Here is a 16006-nt window from a genome sequence, read left to right as displayed (position 1 = left end):
CTATTTTTATGAAATCGGATGAAATAATAAAATCATAAAACAATAAAGTAAAACAATAAGCTATAACACAAAATCATTTAATTTATATTCAAATTTATGTTATTTTCTACTTTCTCATTGTGCTGCAGTTGTATTGTAGTTGTTACCAACTTAAATATAAAACATAATTTTACGTTTTTTTAAGGTATTAAGTCAATATTGAATATATATATATATATATATATTTCATTATAAATGCCGAAAGTTTTAAACTATTTTTTAATACATCAAAATGCAATTTTTTATATAATACTTATATTATTATTTATTAATGCGGATATTTTTGAATTTTTCTTGTATCTAACAAAAAGTTAAATATCTCAATGAAAAAAAATAATACAAAGATTTTCAACAATGGATTTTAAAGATAAAAGCTAGAGCTGTGTGAATTTGTTTTTTTAGCTTTGTTTCTGTAATATTCTTTTTTTAAAGTACATCTCTATATATTATATATATATATATATATATATATATGTATATTTTTTTATTATTTATATATTAAATATCAACTATTAAATAAAATTTTTTTATATACATGTCACAGGTACAAAGCACCTGTAACAATACAGAAATCGTTATTGTTTATAATGCAAATTGCCTCAACCGAATCTTGGTGATATATATTGTACATTTCAGTAATGAAAAGCTTTACCTGAATAAGATAATGCAAAAGAAGAATGCGAAGACAATCTTCTATTAACGCGTTATCAGCTTCAATGGATTATTTGTTGTAGGTTATGAGGACGGTAATATCCTATAAGATGGTGATTTGCTTCGTACTATAGTTCTATAGGCTAACGCAGAAAGAGTAGCTACTCGTATGCTAAAAATCGATTTTAATAAAAAATATTGCATATTTTTATTTTTATGCATAACTTAATTATTGTCATTTACACTATATTTGGCGTAATCATATAAATATCATTAATAAATTATATTGTTTTATTATTGAAGGTTTACTAATTTAATCGTGCCTAATTTGAAAGTACCTTATTTCGTAATACTCACCATAGGAATGACTGCATTAACTCTTAGTATATTTTAAGTGAATTTTGATTTTTCAAATTGGAATGTATCAGTCCGGTGGTCACATTATAGCAATTTTTATTTACAATGATCTTTTCTATACTTTCTATCATTATTTTTAAAAAATGCCTGTTTGTGTAGAGTTTCGTATAAATTTAATGTTGTCAAATGGAAATATTTGAACTTTTTTTTAGGCACATAAAAGTAACTCTTTTAATTTATTTTACATGTATTTGTTTATATATGTATATTGTAAGTGTTACAGGTTTTAGACCATATTTGTATTATACAGGGTGTTCTAAAATTTTCGAAAATACTATAGCAAAAATGTTCTCAAACAAATTAAGTAAAATAATTATTGGTAAATGTTTATTTCAAACAGTAGTTTCTGAGATATAAGAGCTTAAAGCTAATTAATTAGAAATTACGTTTAGACTTTAGAATTACTAATATACCTAGAATCATTTCGTAAATTTTCTCCTATTTATTATCGAACATCCTGTATAATCACTTGTACAATATATGAATTTCTCATTCAAATCTTGATATTTTCGGAAATAGTGATACTATTGAAATATTTAATAAACAATTGAACAAATACTAACAAGATATTAAATACAACGTAAATAAGTTACATAACATGTTTTATAAATTAACATTAAGAAAATAACAAAAATGTAACATCCAGCGATTATAGCAAAAACGCAACAATGCATTGCGTTGTTGTATATACGAGATTTCATCGAAATTGGAAAAGTCTGTATCTTCTTTTTTTCACATGAACAAGAAATCACGTATAATGTCATATTTTAATAATTTTCCACACTTCTGTCAAACGTTTGTTAAATCATTGTAATATAAAATTTGATTTTTTTTTTTATTTGAATTAATATGCACGAAATGTAAAAGGTGTTGCAATTGCACATACATTGCAAAACTGTTTGTGATATGCGACACTACAATAATGTCAATGTGTATCATAATAAAGTAACCAAACACCAAACAATAAGTTATCCGTAAAAGTTTCAGTTTTAACTAAAGCATTGATACATAAGCAGATATCTACCTCAAAAGAAAAAGTGCACGATTATCAAATTGATATCACTATCTTAATGTCTTATTTTTATTTTATAGCTGCTCCATCGGAAAATAGAGGAAAATTAATTTCCTTTATTTTCACTTATTTTTTCCTTGTCCATAGTTTATACATTTCTTACATTCTGTGTTTTCCCACGGTACAAAGTAAACGTTACTCTTAAAATTATGCTGTAGGCTTAAAAAAAGAATTCACCATACATATACATATATAAATTTAATACATGGAGAGGGGGAAGTGCAGTGTCAAAGAGTTGTTCCTACCATACGTAGTTTAGCTTTCGCGAAAGATGGACTTTGTTGGAGAACGGTACTATAAGTTGAATAAAATTCTTCTATTATGTCTTGGTCTGTGGCCTTGTCAAACTTCAACTTTGAAGAAAACTCAAATAATCTTTTTTCAAACACTGTTCATATCTTTTTTAGTATGCCAGGTATTATGTAATTTTTCATTTAACACATATTATTTATTTAAATAAAAATTTATAACAAATTAAATGCTAAATTTTGGTGATTGACTTTCTACAACATAAGTTGAATAATATAAGTTATTAAAATAATGCTTATTCATATATTTGCTATAATCGTTCAATAAGACTACTGTTTTCAGTGGAATTCAATGCTTGTACAAAAGTACAGCATCGAGTTTATCATTAAAATTACTATGTTTATCACCATTAACTGTATTTTTATTGTAAAATATAACGCATTTCTCTTACTTGACAATAAAGTAAGTTTTCATTTATTTTTAATGCATTTAATATTTTGTTTTAGATATTTTTTATAATAATACCTTTAATTCATTTAATTTTTTTGGTTTCCTTATTTAAATAATATTATATATGATATATAACTATTGAATATGTTAAAAAACCATTAAAAATAACGAAAAGTAATTAATGGGACATGTAAAATCAAAAAAACTTACAAAATAAAATACTTTGTTTGTGATCGTAGATCAAATATATTTTTGACAGAATTCAATACGATTGGAACATGTTAAAGGCTCAAGTGGAATTGGAAATGATACGAAAATACGCAAACACTGCAAAATTATTTACAGTCTGTTTTATAAGTAAGATATTAAATTAATTGACTCCTTTCTCTAGTATATTATTTTTATATATTAATATTACGCATATATTACACGTTATATTTATATTTTTATTAAAATGTTTGATATTAAAATTTTTTACAGAAATTATATAAAATTTTTAAAACGATAACATATATGTTTAGGTGCAAATACAATTAGATTAATACACATCATTTTTTTTCCTATTTCTTCTTAATGAAATTTAAAAATATACATTGCTCTTTGCATCACGTCAAATACATTGCATAATTCGCTTGCTTTAGTTTTGGTTACTACGATTATCCCGGGATTGTTAGTAATACTTTCTGTACCTCGTATACTTGATGTAATCGTACCAATGAATGAATCGCGACAGCGACAATCACTAATACAATTAGAATACTTTATTGATGAAGAAACATACTTTTTCGCTAGTCTGATATATATTATCCTAACTATCTCTGTTGGTACTATCACGATAGCGGCTATCGCAACAATACATATGGCATACGTATTGCACGCATGCGCTATGTTTCAAATCGCCAGGTAAAACCAAGAGTGATCTTAAATATCATGAGTTTTAATGATTTACTTAAAATAATCAATGAGAACAAGTTTAGTAACGCCATCATATTTTCATAGCCATCGAATAGAACACATATTTGATAATCTACAACAAATACCAAAGGATATTAAAAAATACATGCTCTGCAATAAATTAATTCATGCAGTATATGTTCATCGCAGAGCTGTAGAGTTAGTATTAATTAATATTATTCCTTTGCACGTAAAACCTATTTTGCCTGGATAATTCGTTAAACTAAATTATTGTCGCCTGTATATTATTACAAAAATTTACTTATTTACTACGTAAAAAAAATTTTTCTTATAACCAAAGTAAAACTCAATAGAATCTGAATCTAATCTGTTGTATTTCTTATAATTGGAAGCGCGTATAATTAAATACACGTCTATCCACGCAGAAAAGGCTAGGCATAAAAACTTAAATATTATTACAGTAAATTAATAATAATTATACATTTTACTATTAAAGTTTTACCAAAATTCTGACAAACACTTTCGCGACATTGTATTTCGTGTTATTAGGACTTGGTGTGGTTTCGATGAGTCTCAGTTTCTTGAATGTAAGCGTATATGCAATTATTATGAAAAGAAATACAGTATCATTTATTTAGAAAAGGTTAATTATTATTATGAAATATAAATATAAAAATTAATATAAAAAATTAATGTAAATATAAAATTATTCAATAATTGTTTTATAAGAGTAATCTAAATATAATATTACAAAAGATATAGTATATAATTTATTAAATAACATTTGGTTAAAGTTTATTTATGCAGTATTATCCCTAAAAATATGGGATGTATTGATATGCAGTTATTCTATATTTGTGCATATGTATTATATATTTGTGGGAAATTTTATTGGACAGAATGTCATAGATACCAGTATTGATATTTGTCGAGCATCGTAAGTACTAAACATACTTTATAATATATTTAATAATATAATATTTTAAGCTCACAACACAATTCTGTTTGATTTTATTTTTTACTGTATATATGAATAATCAAGAATATTTATTATAATTATTCATAATAAAAAATGAAAATTAATCAAAATATGATTAATAAATGAGCACAAGAAATCACATTTGGTCAAAGTAGATTTTGGTGCTTAATAATAATTTTTGCATGAATTTTATAATTTCCATTTTAAATTGAGCATCGATTCAATTTAATTTGTCAATCTTAAAACACGGTCACAAGTTAAAGAAGCAATAATATCACAAATTAAAGGACAATTTAATAATACTTGTACTAATGAGTATTTTTAAACATTATAAAAAATTGTAAAATCCACGCAAAATTAGGCATAATGATTCGTATTGTCCGAGTGCAGTTTTTTGCACTTATTTATAATGTTTTATTTTATTAAATATAATTTGTAAATTCAAAACTTGATAAAAATCAATAAATTTGCTTTATTTAAGAACTTTAATCAAATGTATTAATCAATATTAATTTCCGTATATCTGTATTAACAGATACAATGCGCAATGGTATGTTGCCCCATTATATATGCAAAAGTTAATACTATTTATAATGCAAAGAAGTAACAAAAGGAGTGCTTTAATTGCTGGTGGTTTATTTGATGCATCGCTAGAAGGTTTTGCCACGGTAAGAGATTATAAGCAAATTTTACTTTTTTTTTTAACAATCTCATAAAAGAAAGATTTTAGATTTAAAGAAAAATGTTTAATACTTATTACAGCTCATGAGTATGTCTGTATCCTACGTTATGGTTCTTCAATCCATAGGACACAAAGAAAACTACGAAAAGAAAAATGATCATATTTAATGAATTCTATGTGCAGGTTTAAAATGCATTCAGTACTACATATTTATTAATGCAAGAGCTTGTCTATTGTGACCGTAGAACGAAATTTCAAAATTATGGAATACCTTCACTACAATACGAGCCTATTAATCACCGTGTATTTGCGTAAACGCAATTGTGCATACCAAACTGTTAAAACTATAATGTGCGCAAGTGACTACCCAATAACCCAGCGAGAAATGATAATGAAATCAATATCAAATTGACGTTGAAGTTGTCAAATTAATATCATTTTAACGTCAGTTTGACTTTTATTTGATGGATCAGTTCTCGTTGAAAAACATCTATTAACAGTAATGTAATCTTAATATTAGCCTATTCAGCAATGAAACTGTAATATATCACATTTTATACGTGTTAATTACATTATTGAGTAGGAAATTGCAATATGAAATTATATTACTGGAGAGAGATGTTCATAATCTTACTAAGCACATATACATGTACTTGCACTGTTTATGGTAAACCCCGCATACATAAAATACATAGCATAACATAAGACTGCTAAACCAATAAGCATCTTAACATTAAGTCACCATGTTGATTTACATAAGATGCTTATTGGGTCAGTGAGTTTATGTTGTATTATGCATTTTGTGTACTAGAGCCCTTAGATGGGAGCACATACTTTTGCATAATGCATAATGCATAACGCATAAAGAAACTAACCATCAGAGTCATTCGTTTTTATCCTGGGGAAGAAAATAAATGATTTTGATGGAATGATTCTTTTATGTGTTATGCAAAGTTTGTGCTTCTGACCTTACACTAGCAATAAGTGCAATTTAGTGCGTACACTACCTAACGAATTATGCTCCGACCATTACGATAAAAAAAGCACGACATTAGTATTTGTGAAGATTCGTGTAGAAGATTGTAAAAAAAAGATAAATATCGGCTTCTGTATTGGCATATTACCGTCTCTACATAACGGCAAATTATTAAACAAATAATTTTATTAGTAATTATTAAAATTTATCACTTAATAACAGAGGTACTATGAGTGACCGTCATACTATCTTTTTGTCTACTTTTTTAAATTTATAATATTAACTTTTATTTTAAACTGATGAATAAATAAAAAATATAATTAAATAAAATTCTTTTTATGGCACGTGATATGTTAAATATATTACCTAAACATATCCTTCTAATGTAATGTTTTCTATTCTTCTTCGGCGTAGATGTTTCAGCTAAATATAATTCGTCTTATAATATTTTCTTCAATGTAATATGCTGAAGCACTAAATATATAATATATAAACTTAATGTCATCTTTACAGTTCAACAGCCAGTGTAAAAATAAAGACTCACTAACATATAAGGTCTCAAAATAATAACAATCGCGCTTATGCAAATTCTACGTATGAATAAATAATGAAAACGGCGAACGGGTTAGTTTTCTTTCACACACTTTACGTCATTAACCTTCATTATTTTCCCCTTTCTTATTACAGTCTTCTTACATTATAAAAACTATAAAATTTGTGCAAAATAATTATAAATATAACTAAGAAAAAACGGAGCTCTTTCGATATAACTCATAACAGACGTAGTAAAACCTTTGAAGTGAAATGAACTTTGACGGTCAACGTTATTATAGGGCTAATAAATTCTTTTTAGAAATAATGGGACTGTGGCCTTACAATAATTCCACGTACGTATATATTTACAGAGCATTTACGGCTTTCGTTCTTGTGTCTTCTGGCATTACTCAGGTAATTTATTTATATTTTGATTTAATATAAAATTAATGCTATTTTTGTATATACATACTGATATTTATTATTCTTATATTAAATTATGTTTTTTTATTACATCTAATTTTAATATTTATTATTTATTATTTTATGCTTAGATTTTTATGTGTCTGTATTTATTCTTACATTTTTCTATAAATTGTTTTCATAAATATTCATAAAATTCTAATTAATTTTAACTATTAAAATATTTGTAGAAATGACTCTATTTAACAAATAATTACAATTGATATTTTTTTAAATTGAATAATTATTGTATATTAAAATTTCTTCTGCAGTTCAGCAAATTGCGAAGCACGTATCATGATCTCGACCTTCTCCTATATAATCTAACGTACAGTGTTCCTTGTATCATTTATGTGTCGAAATTTTTTAGCTTTATTATTAAAATGGATAATGTACGTGTACGAAAAATTTAATTAGATTACAAAATTATTCTATTTAATTATAAAAAATATTTAATCCAAATTAAAATACAATTATAAATATTAGGTGTGTTTGTTTATCATTGACATTATTAGGTGAAAGAAGCAATGAATATAATCCAACATGACTGGAATACATTAAAGGATGAAGAACGCGAAATTATACGATATTACACCATAATTGGAATGCGATATACAGTAACTTTTTTTGGTAATGTGTAAGACATAACACCATTTATATTAAATTAAAAAGGCAGATAAATATGGAAATAACGAATACTGTTAATCCATTTCCGACACGTAATAACGTGATACATTGTTTCAGCTTTAAGCATGCCATGCTTATTTTGCTATACTATAAGTTTTTTTGTGCCAGGCACTCTCGATTTAATCTATCCCTTAAATGAATCTCGTTCGAGGAAATTACCCATCTTAGCGGAATACTTTATTCTTGATGAGCAGAAATACTTTTATCCTATTCTTGTGCATCAGTTATTAGTAATTGCAATAGGCATAACGATAGTACTTTCAACCGAAACATTAAGCATGATGTATCTTCATCATACTTTTGGATTGTTTGATGTAGCTAGGTGAGGTATAATTGCAAATTTCCAAAAATAACAGTGATCACGTTTCAAATATTTTTTATAAATGTACAAGATATTAATAAATTTGTGTAATTATGTTTATTATACTTTATCACATAATTTTGATATTAATTATTCAACAACGATAACACTAATTGAAGGTTTGTACAAAAGAATATGGATACCGTTTTTAATGTAAATTTCAATGTGCCCGAATCTGCCGTCGAAATATTTCCATCATATTTTTAAACTATTTTTAAACTATATTTCCAATATATAATAAAAAAATTATAGATATTAAAAAACAAATCAAAAGTTGAGAGTTTAAATTGTGTTTCTATTATATAATAATGTAATATAAATAAATCATTTATTTCTGCAATTTTATGATTAAGCAACTCTTATTTTCAATCATGATACATTGTTCACAAATATATCAGAAATAGTTTGGATTAGTCTCCCAAAACTTTCTCGACACATTTTTACGCCATATTATAAACTAAAAGCAGCAAATAGCTCTGTGTAATATTTTTGTAAACAAACAATGTCATATATATATTATAATGTCACTGTAAATCAAACAGTGTGCTTTCAATATGCTGTATCTTGAAAATTTGAGCTGATGGAATTTTTTCTGATGACAGATTTGACTTATTGCTCCAAAGTACATTAGAAAAAGTTGTTTCTTGCATTAAAAATTGAACCAAAGTTAATGTAAAATTTGTAAACTAGTGTTATTAATATTACAAAATATGCCATAACTATAACAAAAGTAAAGCAAATTATGACATAAATTTTAGAGAAAAGGATAATTCATGACTTTTGTATTTAAATATATTATATATTTATTTATTTATTTATTTGTATAATATATTGTATACCATATTATATATTATACATTTTATACAGAGTCAGTCAAGTAAGAGCGTGGCAGGGTTAATTAATAAAAAAATTAAAAAAAAAAATTTTTTTTAATGTATATATGTATTGTACTCGATGAGAACAAAGATGCAATTACGTTAATAATGCGTCCAATCACCACTGTCGATAATTGCCTGGTATCTCCAAGACATGCTTTTGACCAAATAGACGGCATAGGACTTCCATATACGACGAATTTCACGAGATAACTGCTTCAAAGTGTATATGTGCGTTTTCCACGCAGCTTCTACTTAATATATACCCACACATTTTTGATAGGATTTGCATCGAGCGACTGCGACGGTCGACCCAATGTAACGCTGCCAGATTGCTTCTTTCACTCAGTACAAAGCTTGCTGCGGTGTTTGGCATTGTCTTCCTGCAGAATCCAGTCCTTATTTTTGTCAATGAACCAACGTTTGGCAAACGGCAACAAGGCTTTTTTGTAGATTTTCAGCATTTTCTCGGCATTTAGGTTGTAGGTAAACAGGTGCAAGGTGTTCTCGCTCTGAGAAGCAGCCCTAAAGAATCACCTTTACTCTATGTTTAACGGTTTGCTGGACAAGTTTATTGGTGGAAATTGACCAGGCTCTCGTGAGAATACAACGTGCTTATTTAGAACATTCGTCGGTAAAAATTACGTTGCTTTATTTTTGGACCTTTCGGGTGGATGCAAAGGAACACAGCCTATTACCGCGATGCGTATTTTACACTCAGGGCACTTAACGTGTTTTTCTTATAAAAGATCAATGGCAACTCAATCTTTGATAATACATCAAGGACAGGGTTTTTCTCTATCAACTTACGAAAGATTTAGGGCGATATCTTTTATCGATTGTAAATTAGACTTGCCACGTTTTTACTTGACTGACTATATATATACATTGTATATTTAAGTATACAAAAATAATAATTGTATGTAATAGATTAATTTTGATATCACATTTTTATCTTGTTTTTCCAAAAATAATGTAAACCCATATTTATAGATATCATTTGAAACATGTTTTTGATAACGAAACGTTATCAGTAACTAAAAATGAAAAGTATGCCATACTTCACGCCAGAATTGTGAAAGTCATAAATATCCACAGAAAAACTATCGAGTAAGTATATCAATCATGAAAAAGATGTAAGACATCTTAATTTTTTCAGTAGCAAATTTTTTACATATATTAATGTGAAAAAGATTAATATACTGACTTCATTATTCATAATTAATGCGTGCAATTTTTCAATGTCGAAGATTTGCAGATTATCTATTGTCAACATTTTATGTGACTTATTTTATTATGCTTGTGACAGGAATAATTGCAATAACTATTAACACGTTTCGTGTAAGTTATCTGTTTTAACAAATATGTTTATTCGACATATTTTATTCTTTCTGTTATCTGTGAAATATTTTCTAATTGTAAAAAATTGTATTTACTTAAATTTAAAAAGGTACCGCATTGCTATTTTTTAGTTGATTCAAGCTGTTTTAGCAATGAATGATTTTAAAGAATTAATAGGATCTGTATCCTTTATTGGAGGTCAATATGGCTTCTTGTTTTTCGTCAACTTTTTTGGACAAAAGATATCGGATCGTAGCTTTCTTATGTCCGAACAAGTGTAAGTTTATAGATTTAATCCATAACGCATCATTTGCTTATTATACAAATAGTGTCTTACATTTAATAAGAAGAAAGAGATAGGACATGTTTTTATGTGCAATTAGATACGATGTACCTTGGTATACAGCACCCGTGGAAATCCAAAAACTTTTTGTATTTATACTGCAAAAAACAATAAAAGGTTACGAGCTCGGCATTAACGGTGTAATTGTAGCATCGCTGGAAAATTTTGCGTCGGTAATGATATTTTTTCTTGTTTGAATTCGAATAACTAATTAAAAGAATGAATACAATTATAGTATTAATTGATAATTAATACTATAATATAATTGTAACATAAATCTAAATCATTTTAACTATTTCTATTTTATTTTTATATACATACTTATATTAATTTTTTAAGTACTATTATTAATACTATTATTACGTAATAATAGTATTAATAAGATTAATATATCGATGTAAAAACGGTTAAAATAATTTAAATTTATATTAAATTTTTATATTTCTATAAATTCTTTATATAGCTTAAGATTTTTTATAATTATTTCTTTCAGTTGGCGAGCATGACACTGTCTTATCTCACTATGATATATTCCATGCGTAAAGATAGATACGAAATCTGATTGTAATAAATAATATGTTCAAAGATTGTATTATGAGTATTGTGCACTAATGTAGAATAAAGTATGTTTATCACAAACATTAAGCAATTCTAATATATTGCTTAATAATTAAGCAATAAGTCAGAATAATTCTGCAATATTTCATACTTATTGCATAAATTTTGATCGATTCTTTTATGTAATAAATTCTGATCAGTAAGTTAGCCAGTCCCTATTTTACAACGCATATGGCATCAGTATCAAAATACTACCTTTTTATTTGTACACAATAATTTGTACACCTGTAATATTATGTAAGAGCGATTCATGGAGGGAAATCGAAATGTATATTTATTTAGGGGAAGAAAATTAAAAGTTATCACACGCAAGGCGTGACTAAACCGAAAAGGTTTTGTACCATGAAGCAATTTTACTGGAAGCTATTACAATACTATAAAATAAATTCTTTTATTTTCAGTTATTTTCCGAAATAATTTAAAATTTTTAAATAATATTATGCTTTTTATGGACATTGATTTTTTATATCGTTGTTATGTTCAAAATATATATTTTAAATATTAAATGTACAGTTTTTGTTTTTCTCACTGATTAAGATTGAAACGAATCACATATATAAATAAAATCGCCAAATAAATATTCACGTCATGTTTGCTATAATTGCAATTGTTACAATTTATGAAATATTCTTATCCATCTTTGCTTTTAATAAATATGATTAAATATTTTATCAAAAATATAGCTACAGCATTTAATATATACTTTATACATACAAGGTGATTTACCTGAAATTATTTGTAAATTATTTATTATACGAAAATGCTTTTAAACAAAAAATTTATATAAAAGGAGAGTATACATTAAAATGATTTTTTATTATTTTTTATTTAGGATGTTCAAAAAACGAATTCAGTATTTATATGTCTAGTAGATAGTATCTATATATATATATATATATATATATATATATATATATATATATATATATATATATATAGATACTATATATATATATATATATAGATACTATCTACTAGACATATAAATATATATATATATATATATATAATATTATATTGAGAAAAAACCTTAATAAACATAAATAAAAGCTATTGTTTCTAAAATATAAACAATTTTTTATATTAGTATCATGGCTACCTTATTGGCTTCTTCGTGTTGCACTCGTTGAATATAGACAAAGGAACTGCTCATGAAGTGTCTTTCAGACAAGAGGAGCACTGACTTCTACGACATCAGAAATTCTTCTTATGCTGATTCCGAGATTTTTCTTCTGCTGTGATTCCTCCTTCACAGCGATCTTCTTAAAATGTGATTCTCCGTATTGGGGTCGATATAGATAAAATATGTATGGAAATTGAATGAGGACATTCAGAACGTGGTTTGTGAACATCGAGGTAAATCTTCACATCGTATGCAAACATAAGAAGTCACTCATGATATTAAATTACAAAATATTTTATACCTCAGAAATGGTTTTCGACTTATGTTTACTAAAATTTTTATTCAGTAGGATATGTATTGTCTATAAGTATTAAACAATTTTTTGTTTGACATTCTGTACATTGAGTTTTAAAAATTTCAAATTTTTTAAAATACTATATTTTTTTAATAGAATTCGAAAAAACATTAAACACTGAATAAAAAAATATTAACAATTTTAATTATGTCCTATACTAAAAATATGATTTTGAAGGAACAAAGAAAATTAATTTCATTTATAGAAAATTTTAAATAAGTATTGAAGAATTCTTATGTAAATCCTGTACACATTACTTATATTTTTATCTTGTATATCTCCATACATTTAGCTTATTCTGCTCGTCTTTATTAAAAAATAGTTGAATCACCAACTATTTTTTGAATAATTCTATTTACGCCATACACAATTCATTGAAAATTTCACATTACAAACTAAACAAAAACATATTACATACAATTCACTGATAAATATACAACTCTTCACGAATCGGCAGACATTATCACTGATACGTTACTTAATATCGCTACGGAAACACGATGTTTCGCGACGATGAAGTAATATAACACGAGCGAACCTTTTCGCACGACGGTTCAAGCTGTATTGAGGAAAACATTGCGAAGGGGGAATATTGCTCGCTATTGCGTCGGCGTTACGTTGCGATATCGAAGTCAATGTGACACCACTACTTGGAATATTGGACTTACACACACCGACTTACAACACGCAATATTTTTATTAGTCTCCCGCGCAAAAATTTTGTCATCTATTGCAATATATGATGTTGAAAGAATTCGACATAATCTTTTCTTATCCATAAAAATCACGAATATCTCTGGGATATCAGAATATACATGTTTAACAAATTTAAAAAAAAAAACAACATATTCTCAGAGTCAATTATAAAAAATATTTTTGAAGTATTTTTTACGTTCTTAATTATATCATTTATTTCTATAGGCTTAACGTACATAACACACTGAAAAAAGTATCAAAATCTTACCTTGTATATAAAATAATATGAGCAATTAGAATCACGAATGTGCATACTAAAAAGAAAATTAAAAAATAAATTTCCTATATTTAGTTAAAATATTAAAAAATATTTTATTATATTTAATTATATGATACTGAAAATATCTTTTATAATAAATATTAAATATAATAAATTACTTAATTATTATATATTTAATAATATTAATAATATATACATTTACATATTATTATTAATATTATTATAGATTATATTAATATATATATTTAACAATTTAATACATATAGATATTTATCTATTGACTACACCAAATTGGTCAACTGGCCAAACAATTATATTTACGGGGTAATTGTGTACCCCACATTTTAATAAGAATTTTAACTAAAATAAAATTTAAAAAATTATTTGTTTGTTTGATATAATAATTAAATATTCTAAAACCGTAAGATAATTAATTATTACAAATATAACAGAAAATAAAATTTGTAAGGCTGTGAGTAATAAAAATTATGATTTTCTTTTAATTTTCAACAACATTAATTCTAAAATATTTTTTTAATAAAAAAACAATAATTAATTCTGACACGAAAGGACCTTGATAGAAATTTTATGCATTTTTTTATTAATTACTAGATAGTTTTATTAATTGTGTCTAATAACTGAAAGGTAAAACTGCTAAAAATCTCAGTCAAAATGTAACGCTTTACCTGTTATTGCATATAAAAGATACGCAAAATATAAACTTATTTACTGAACAAAACAAGAAAATAAATGGACTATTTAATTGACTAACAAGCAAGCCTGAAAACCTATCTATTAGTACTAGACAACAACTGGGCAAGTGTTTACACATATTTTTATCAGGAAAATTGCTTCACTGAAAAAGATTCTATTAAGTTCTTGTCTATTTTTAATGTTTAAAAAAATTTAAATATTGTTATAATTAATGAGACTACAATAATACTAGACAGAAACTGGATGAATGTCTAGAAAAAAATGCATACATTTTTATGAAGAAAATATATGCGTGGAAATTAGGTTTGTTTGTATCCTTCCAGTGTAATTAAGGGTTAAATTTAATAAGAAAGTAAAATTAAAAATGTTAATGTTCTATAAATTAATAAGATCTATTTACATAATTTTTAAAATTAGAGAGAAAAAAAGATGCCATTATTTGTTAATTTTATAAATACCAATATTTAATATTACTATTTAAAAATAAAAATATTCTTGTGTCAATATGCTAAAGAATAAAAATTCTAGTCAAAAGAATTCAAGATTTTTTACCTTGTTTTACGATTTTACATAGCCAATGCAACGATGGCATTAAATGAAAAAGACAGAAGTACTGCGTTGACATAAAACATTATTTCTTCTTCTTCTTTTCCTTTAAATTAATTTGAGATTATTTTACATATATGCAAAATATTTATATCGATACACCACTATCACATTCATACAGTGTAAAATATAATTATGAATTATATTTTACACTGTATAATGGATACTTTTAAATTGTAAAAATTACACAAACTCTATATTTATTTTTTTTATAAACAAATTGCACATGTATATATCATATCTTAAAGAGATGAAGATGAATGAATATATTTTAAGAGCTTTACTCATTCAGATATATTGTGTGTTTTTAATTTTTTCAAGTAATAAACAATATACTTGATCTATTTACTTTAACGCGAAATACATCTATTGACGGTTTGACGAACATTGAAAAGAAATCTATATACGCAACGTGCTATAAGAAAATTATTCTTCTGCAAGAAGGAAGTTTGTGTAATTCCGTATCACTAATTTTTCTCTGCGTGCATTTTCGGGCATCTATGTGAATAGATGTGATATGTGAAATACGCATGAAATTCTGAATTATTTTTCTAATATTACGCAGATGATTTTGTAAGTAA

General features: G+C 25.7%; 5 protein-coding genes across 7 annotated transcripts in view; 3 read left to right on the top strand and 2 right to left on the bottom strand.

Annotated features, from left to right (window-relative positions):
* Nucleotides 1-16006, bottom strand: part of LOC120359144 — a 325906-nt gene that overhangs the window by 163443 nt on the left and 146457 nt on the right. The window lies entirely within an intron of this gene.
* Nucleotides 1-16006, top strand: part of LOC105195935 (mannosyl-oligosaccharide 1,2-alpha-mannosidase IA) — a 693708-nt gene that overhangs the window by 541063 nt on the left and 136639 nt on the right. The gene's annotated exons all lie outside the window — the stretch shown is intronic.
* Nucleotides 1240-6963, top strand: LOC105197951. The gene is made up of 9 exons (XM_011164563.3): nt 1240-2594; nt 2771-2890; nt 3118-3235; nt 3520-3781; nt 3878-3991; nt 4290-4380; nt 4588-4730; nt 5308-5440; nt 5535-6963. The coding sequence occupies exons 1-9, from the start codon at nt 2451-2453 to the stop codon at nt 5619-5621; spliced, it is 1212 nt and encodes a 403-aa protein (XP_011162865.2). The 5' UTR covers nt 1240-2450; the 3' UTR covers nt 5622-6963.
* On the top strand, nt 7570-11938 carry LOC113003314. The gene is made up of 7 exons (XM_039455607.1): nt 7570-7818; nt 7942-8435; nt 10343-10459; nt 10600-10690; nt 10822-10967; nt 11074-11206; nt 11527-11938. The coding sequence occupies exons 2-7, from the start codon at nt 8179-8181 to the stop codon at nt 11593-11595; spliced, it is 813 nt and encodes a 270-aa protein (XP_039311541.1). The 5' UTR covers nt 7570-7818; nt 7942-8178; the 3' UTR covers nt 11596-11938.
* LOC120359145 lies at nt 12685-15506 on the bottom strand. The gene is made up of 3 exons (XM_039455671.1): nt 15372-15506; nt 14094-14139; nt 12685-13013 (listed from the first exon to the last, which is right to left on the bottom strand). The coding sequence occupies exons 1-3, from the start codon at nt 15442-15444 to the stop codon at nt 12815-12817; spliced, it is 318 nt and encodes a 105-aa protein (XP_039311605.1). The 5' UTR covers nt 15445-15506; the 3' UTR covers nt 12685-12814.

Source organism: Solenopsis invicta, chromosome 1 (genome assembly GCF_016802725.1).
Source record: "Solenopsis invicta isolate M01_SB chromosome 1, UNIL_Sinv_3.0, whole genome shotgun sequence".
NCBI lineage: Eukaryota > Metazoa > Arthropoda > Insecta > Hymenoptera > Formicidae > Solenopsis > Solenopsis invicta.
This window is presented reverse-complemented; position numbering and strand designations above follow the sequence as displayed.

Excerpts from the sequence above, each read along its gene's own strand:
- LOC113003314 (XM_039455607.1), top strand. The coding sequence starts at position 8,179 with ATGCCATGCTTATTTTGCTATACTATAAGTTTTTTTGTGCCAGGCACT. Across the intron at positions 10,460-10,599 it reads ATCCACAGAAAAACTATCGA|ATTTGCAGATTATCTATTGT; the intron begins GTAAGTATATCA and ends TCAATGTCGAAG. Across the intron at positions 11,207-11,526 it reads CGCTGGAAAATTTTGCGTCG|TTGGCGAGCATGACACTGTC; the intron begins GTAATGATATTT and ends TATTTCTTTCAG.
- LOC105197951 (XM_011164563.3), top strand. The coding sequence starts at position 2,451 with ATGGACTTTGTTGGAGAACGGTACTATAAGTTGAATAAAATTCTTCTA. Across the intron at positions 2,891-3,117 it reads TTCTCTTACTTGACAATAAA|ATCAAATATATTTTTGACAG; the intron begins GTAAGTTTTCAT and ends TTGTGATCGTAG. Across the intron at positions 3,782-3,877 it reads GCTATGTTTCAAATCGCCAG|CCATCGAATAGAACACATAT; the intron begins GTAAAACCAAGA and ends ATATTTTCATAG.
- LOC120359145 (XM_039455671.1), bottom strand. The coding sequence starts at position 15,444 with ATGTCAACGCAGTACTTCTGTCTTTTTCATTTAATGCCATCGTTGCAT. Across the intron at positions 14,140-15,371 it reads ATGTAAAATCGTAAAACAAG|TATGCACATTCGTGATTCTA; the intron begins GTAAAAAATCTT and ends TTTTCTTTTTAG. Across the intron at positions 13,014-14,093 it reads CATATTATTTTATATACAAG|ATTTACCTCGATGTTCACAA; the intron begins GTAAGATTTTGA and ends TACGATGTGAAG.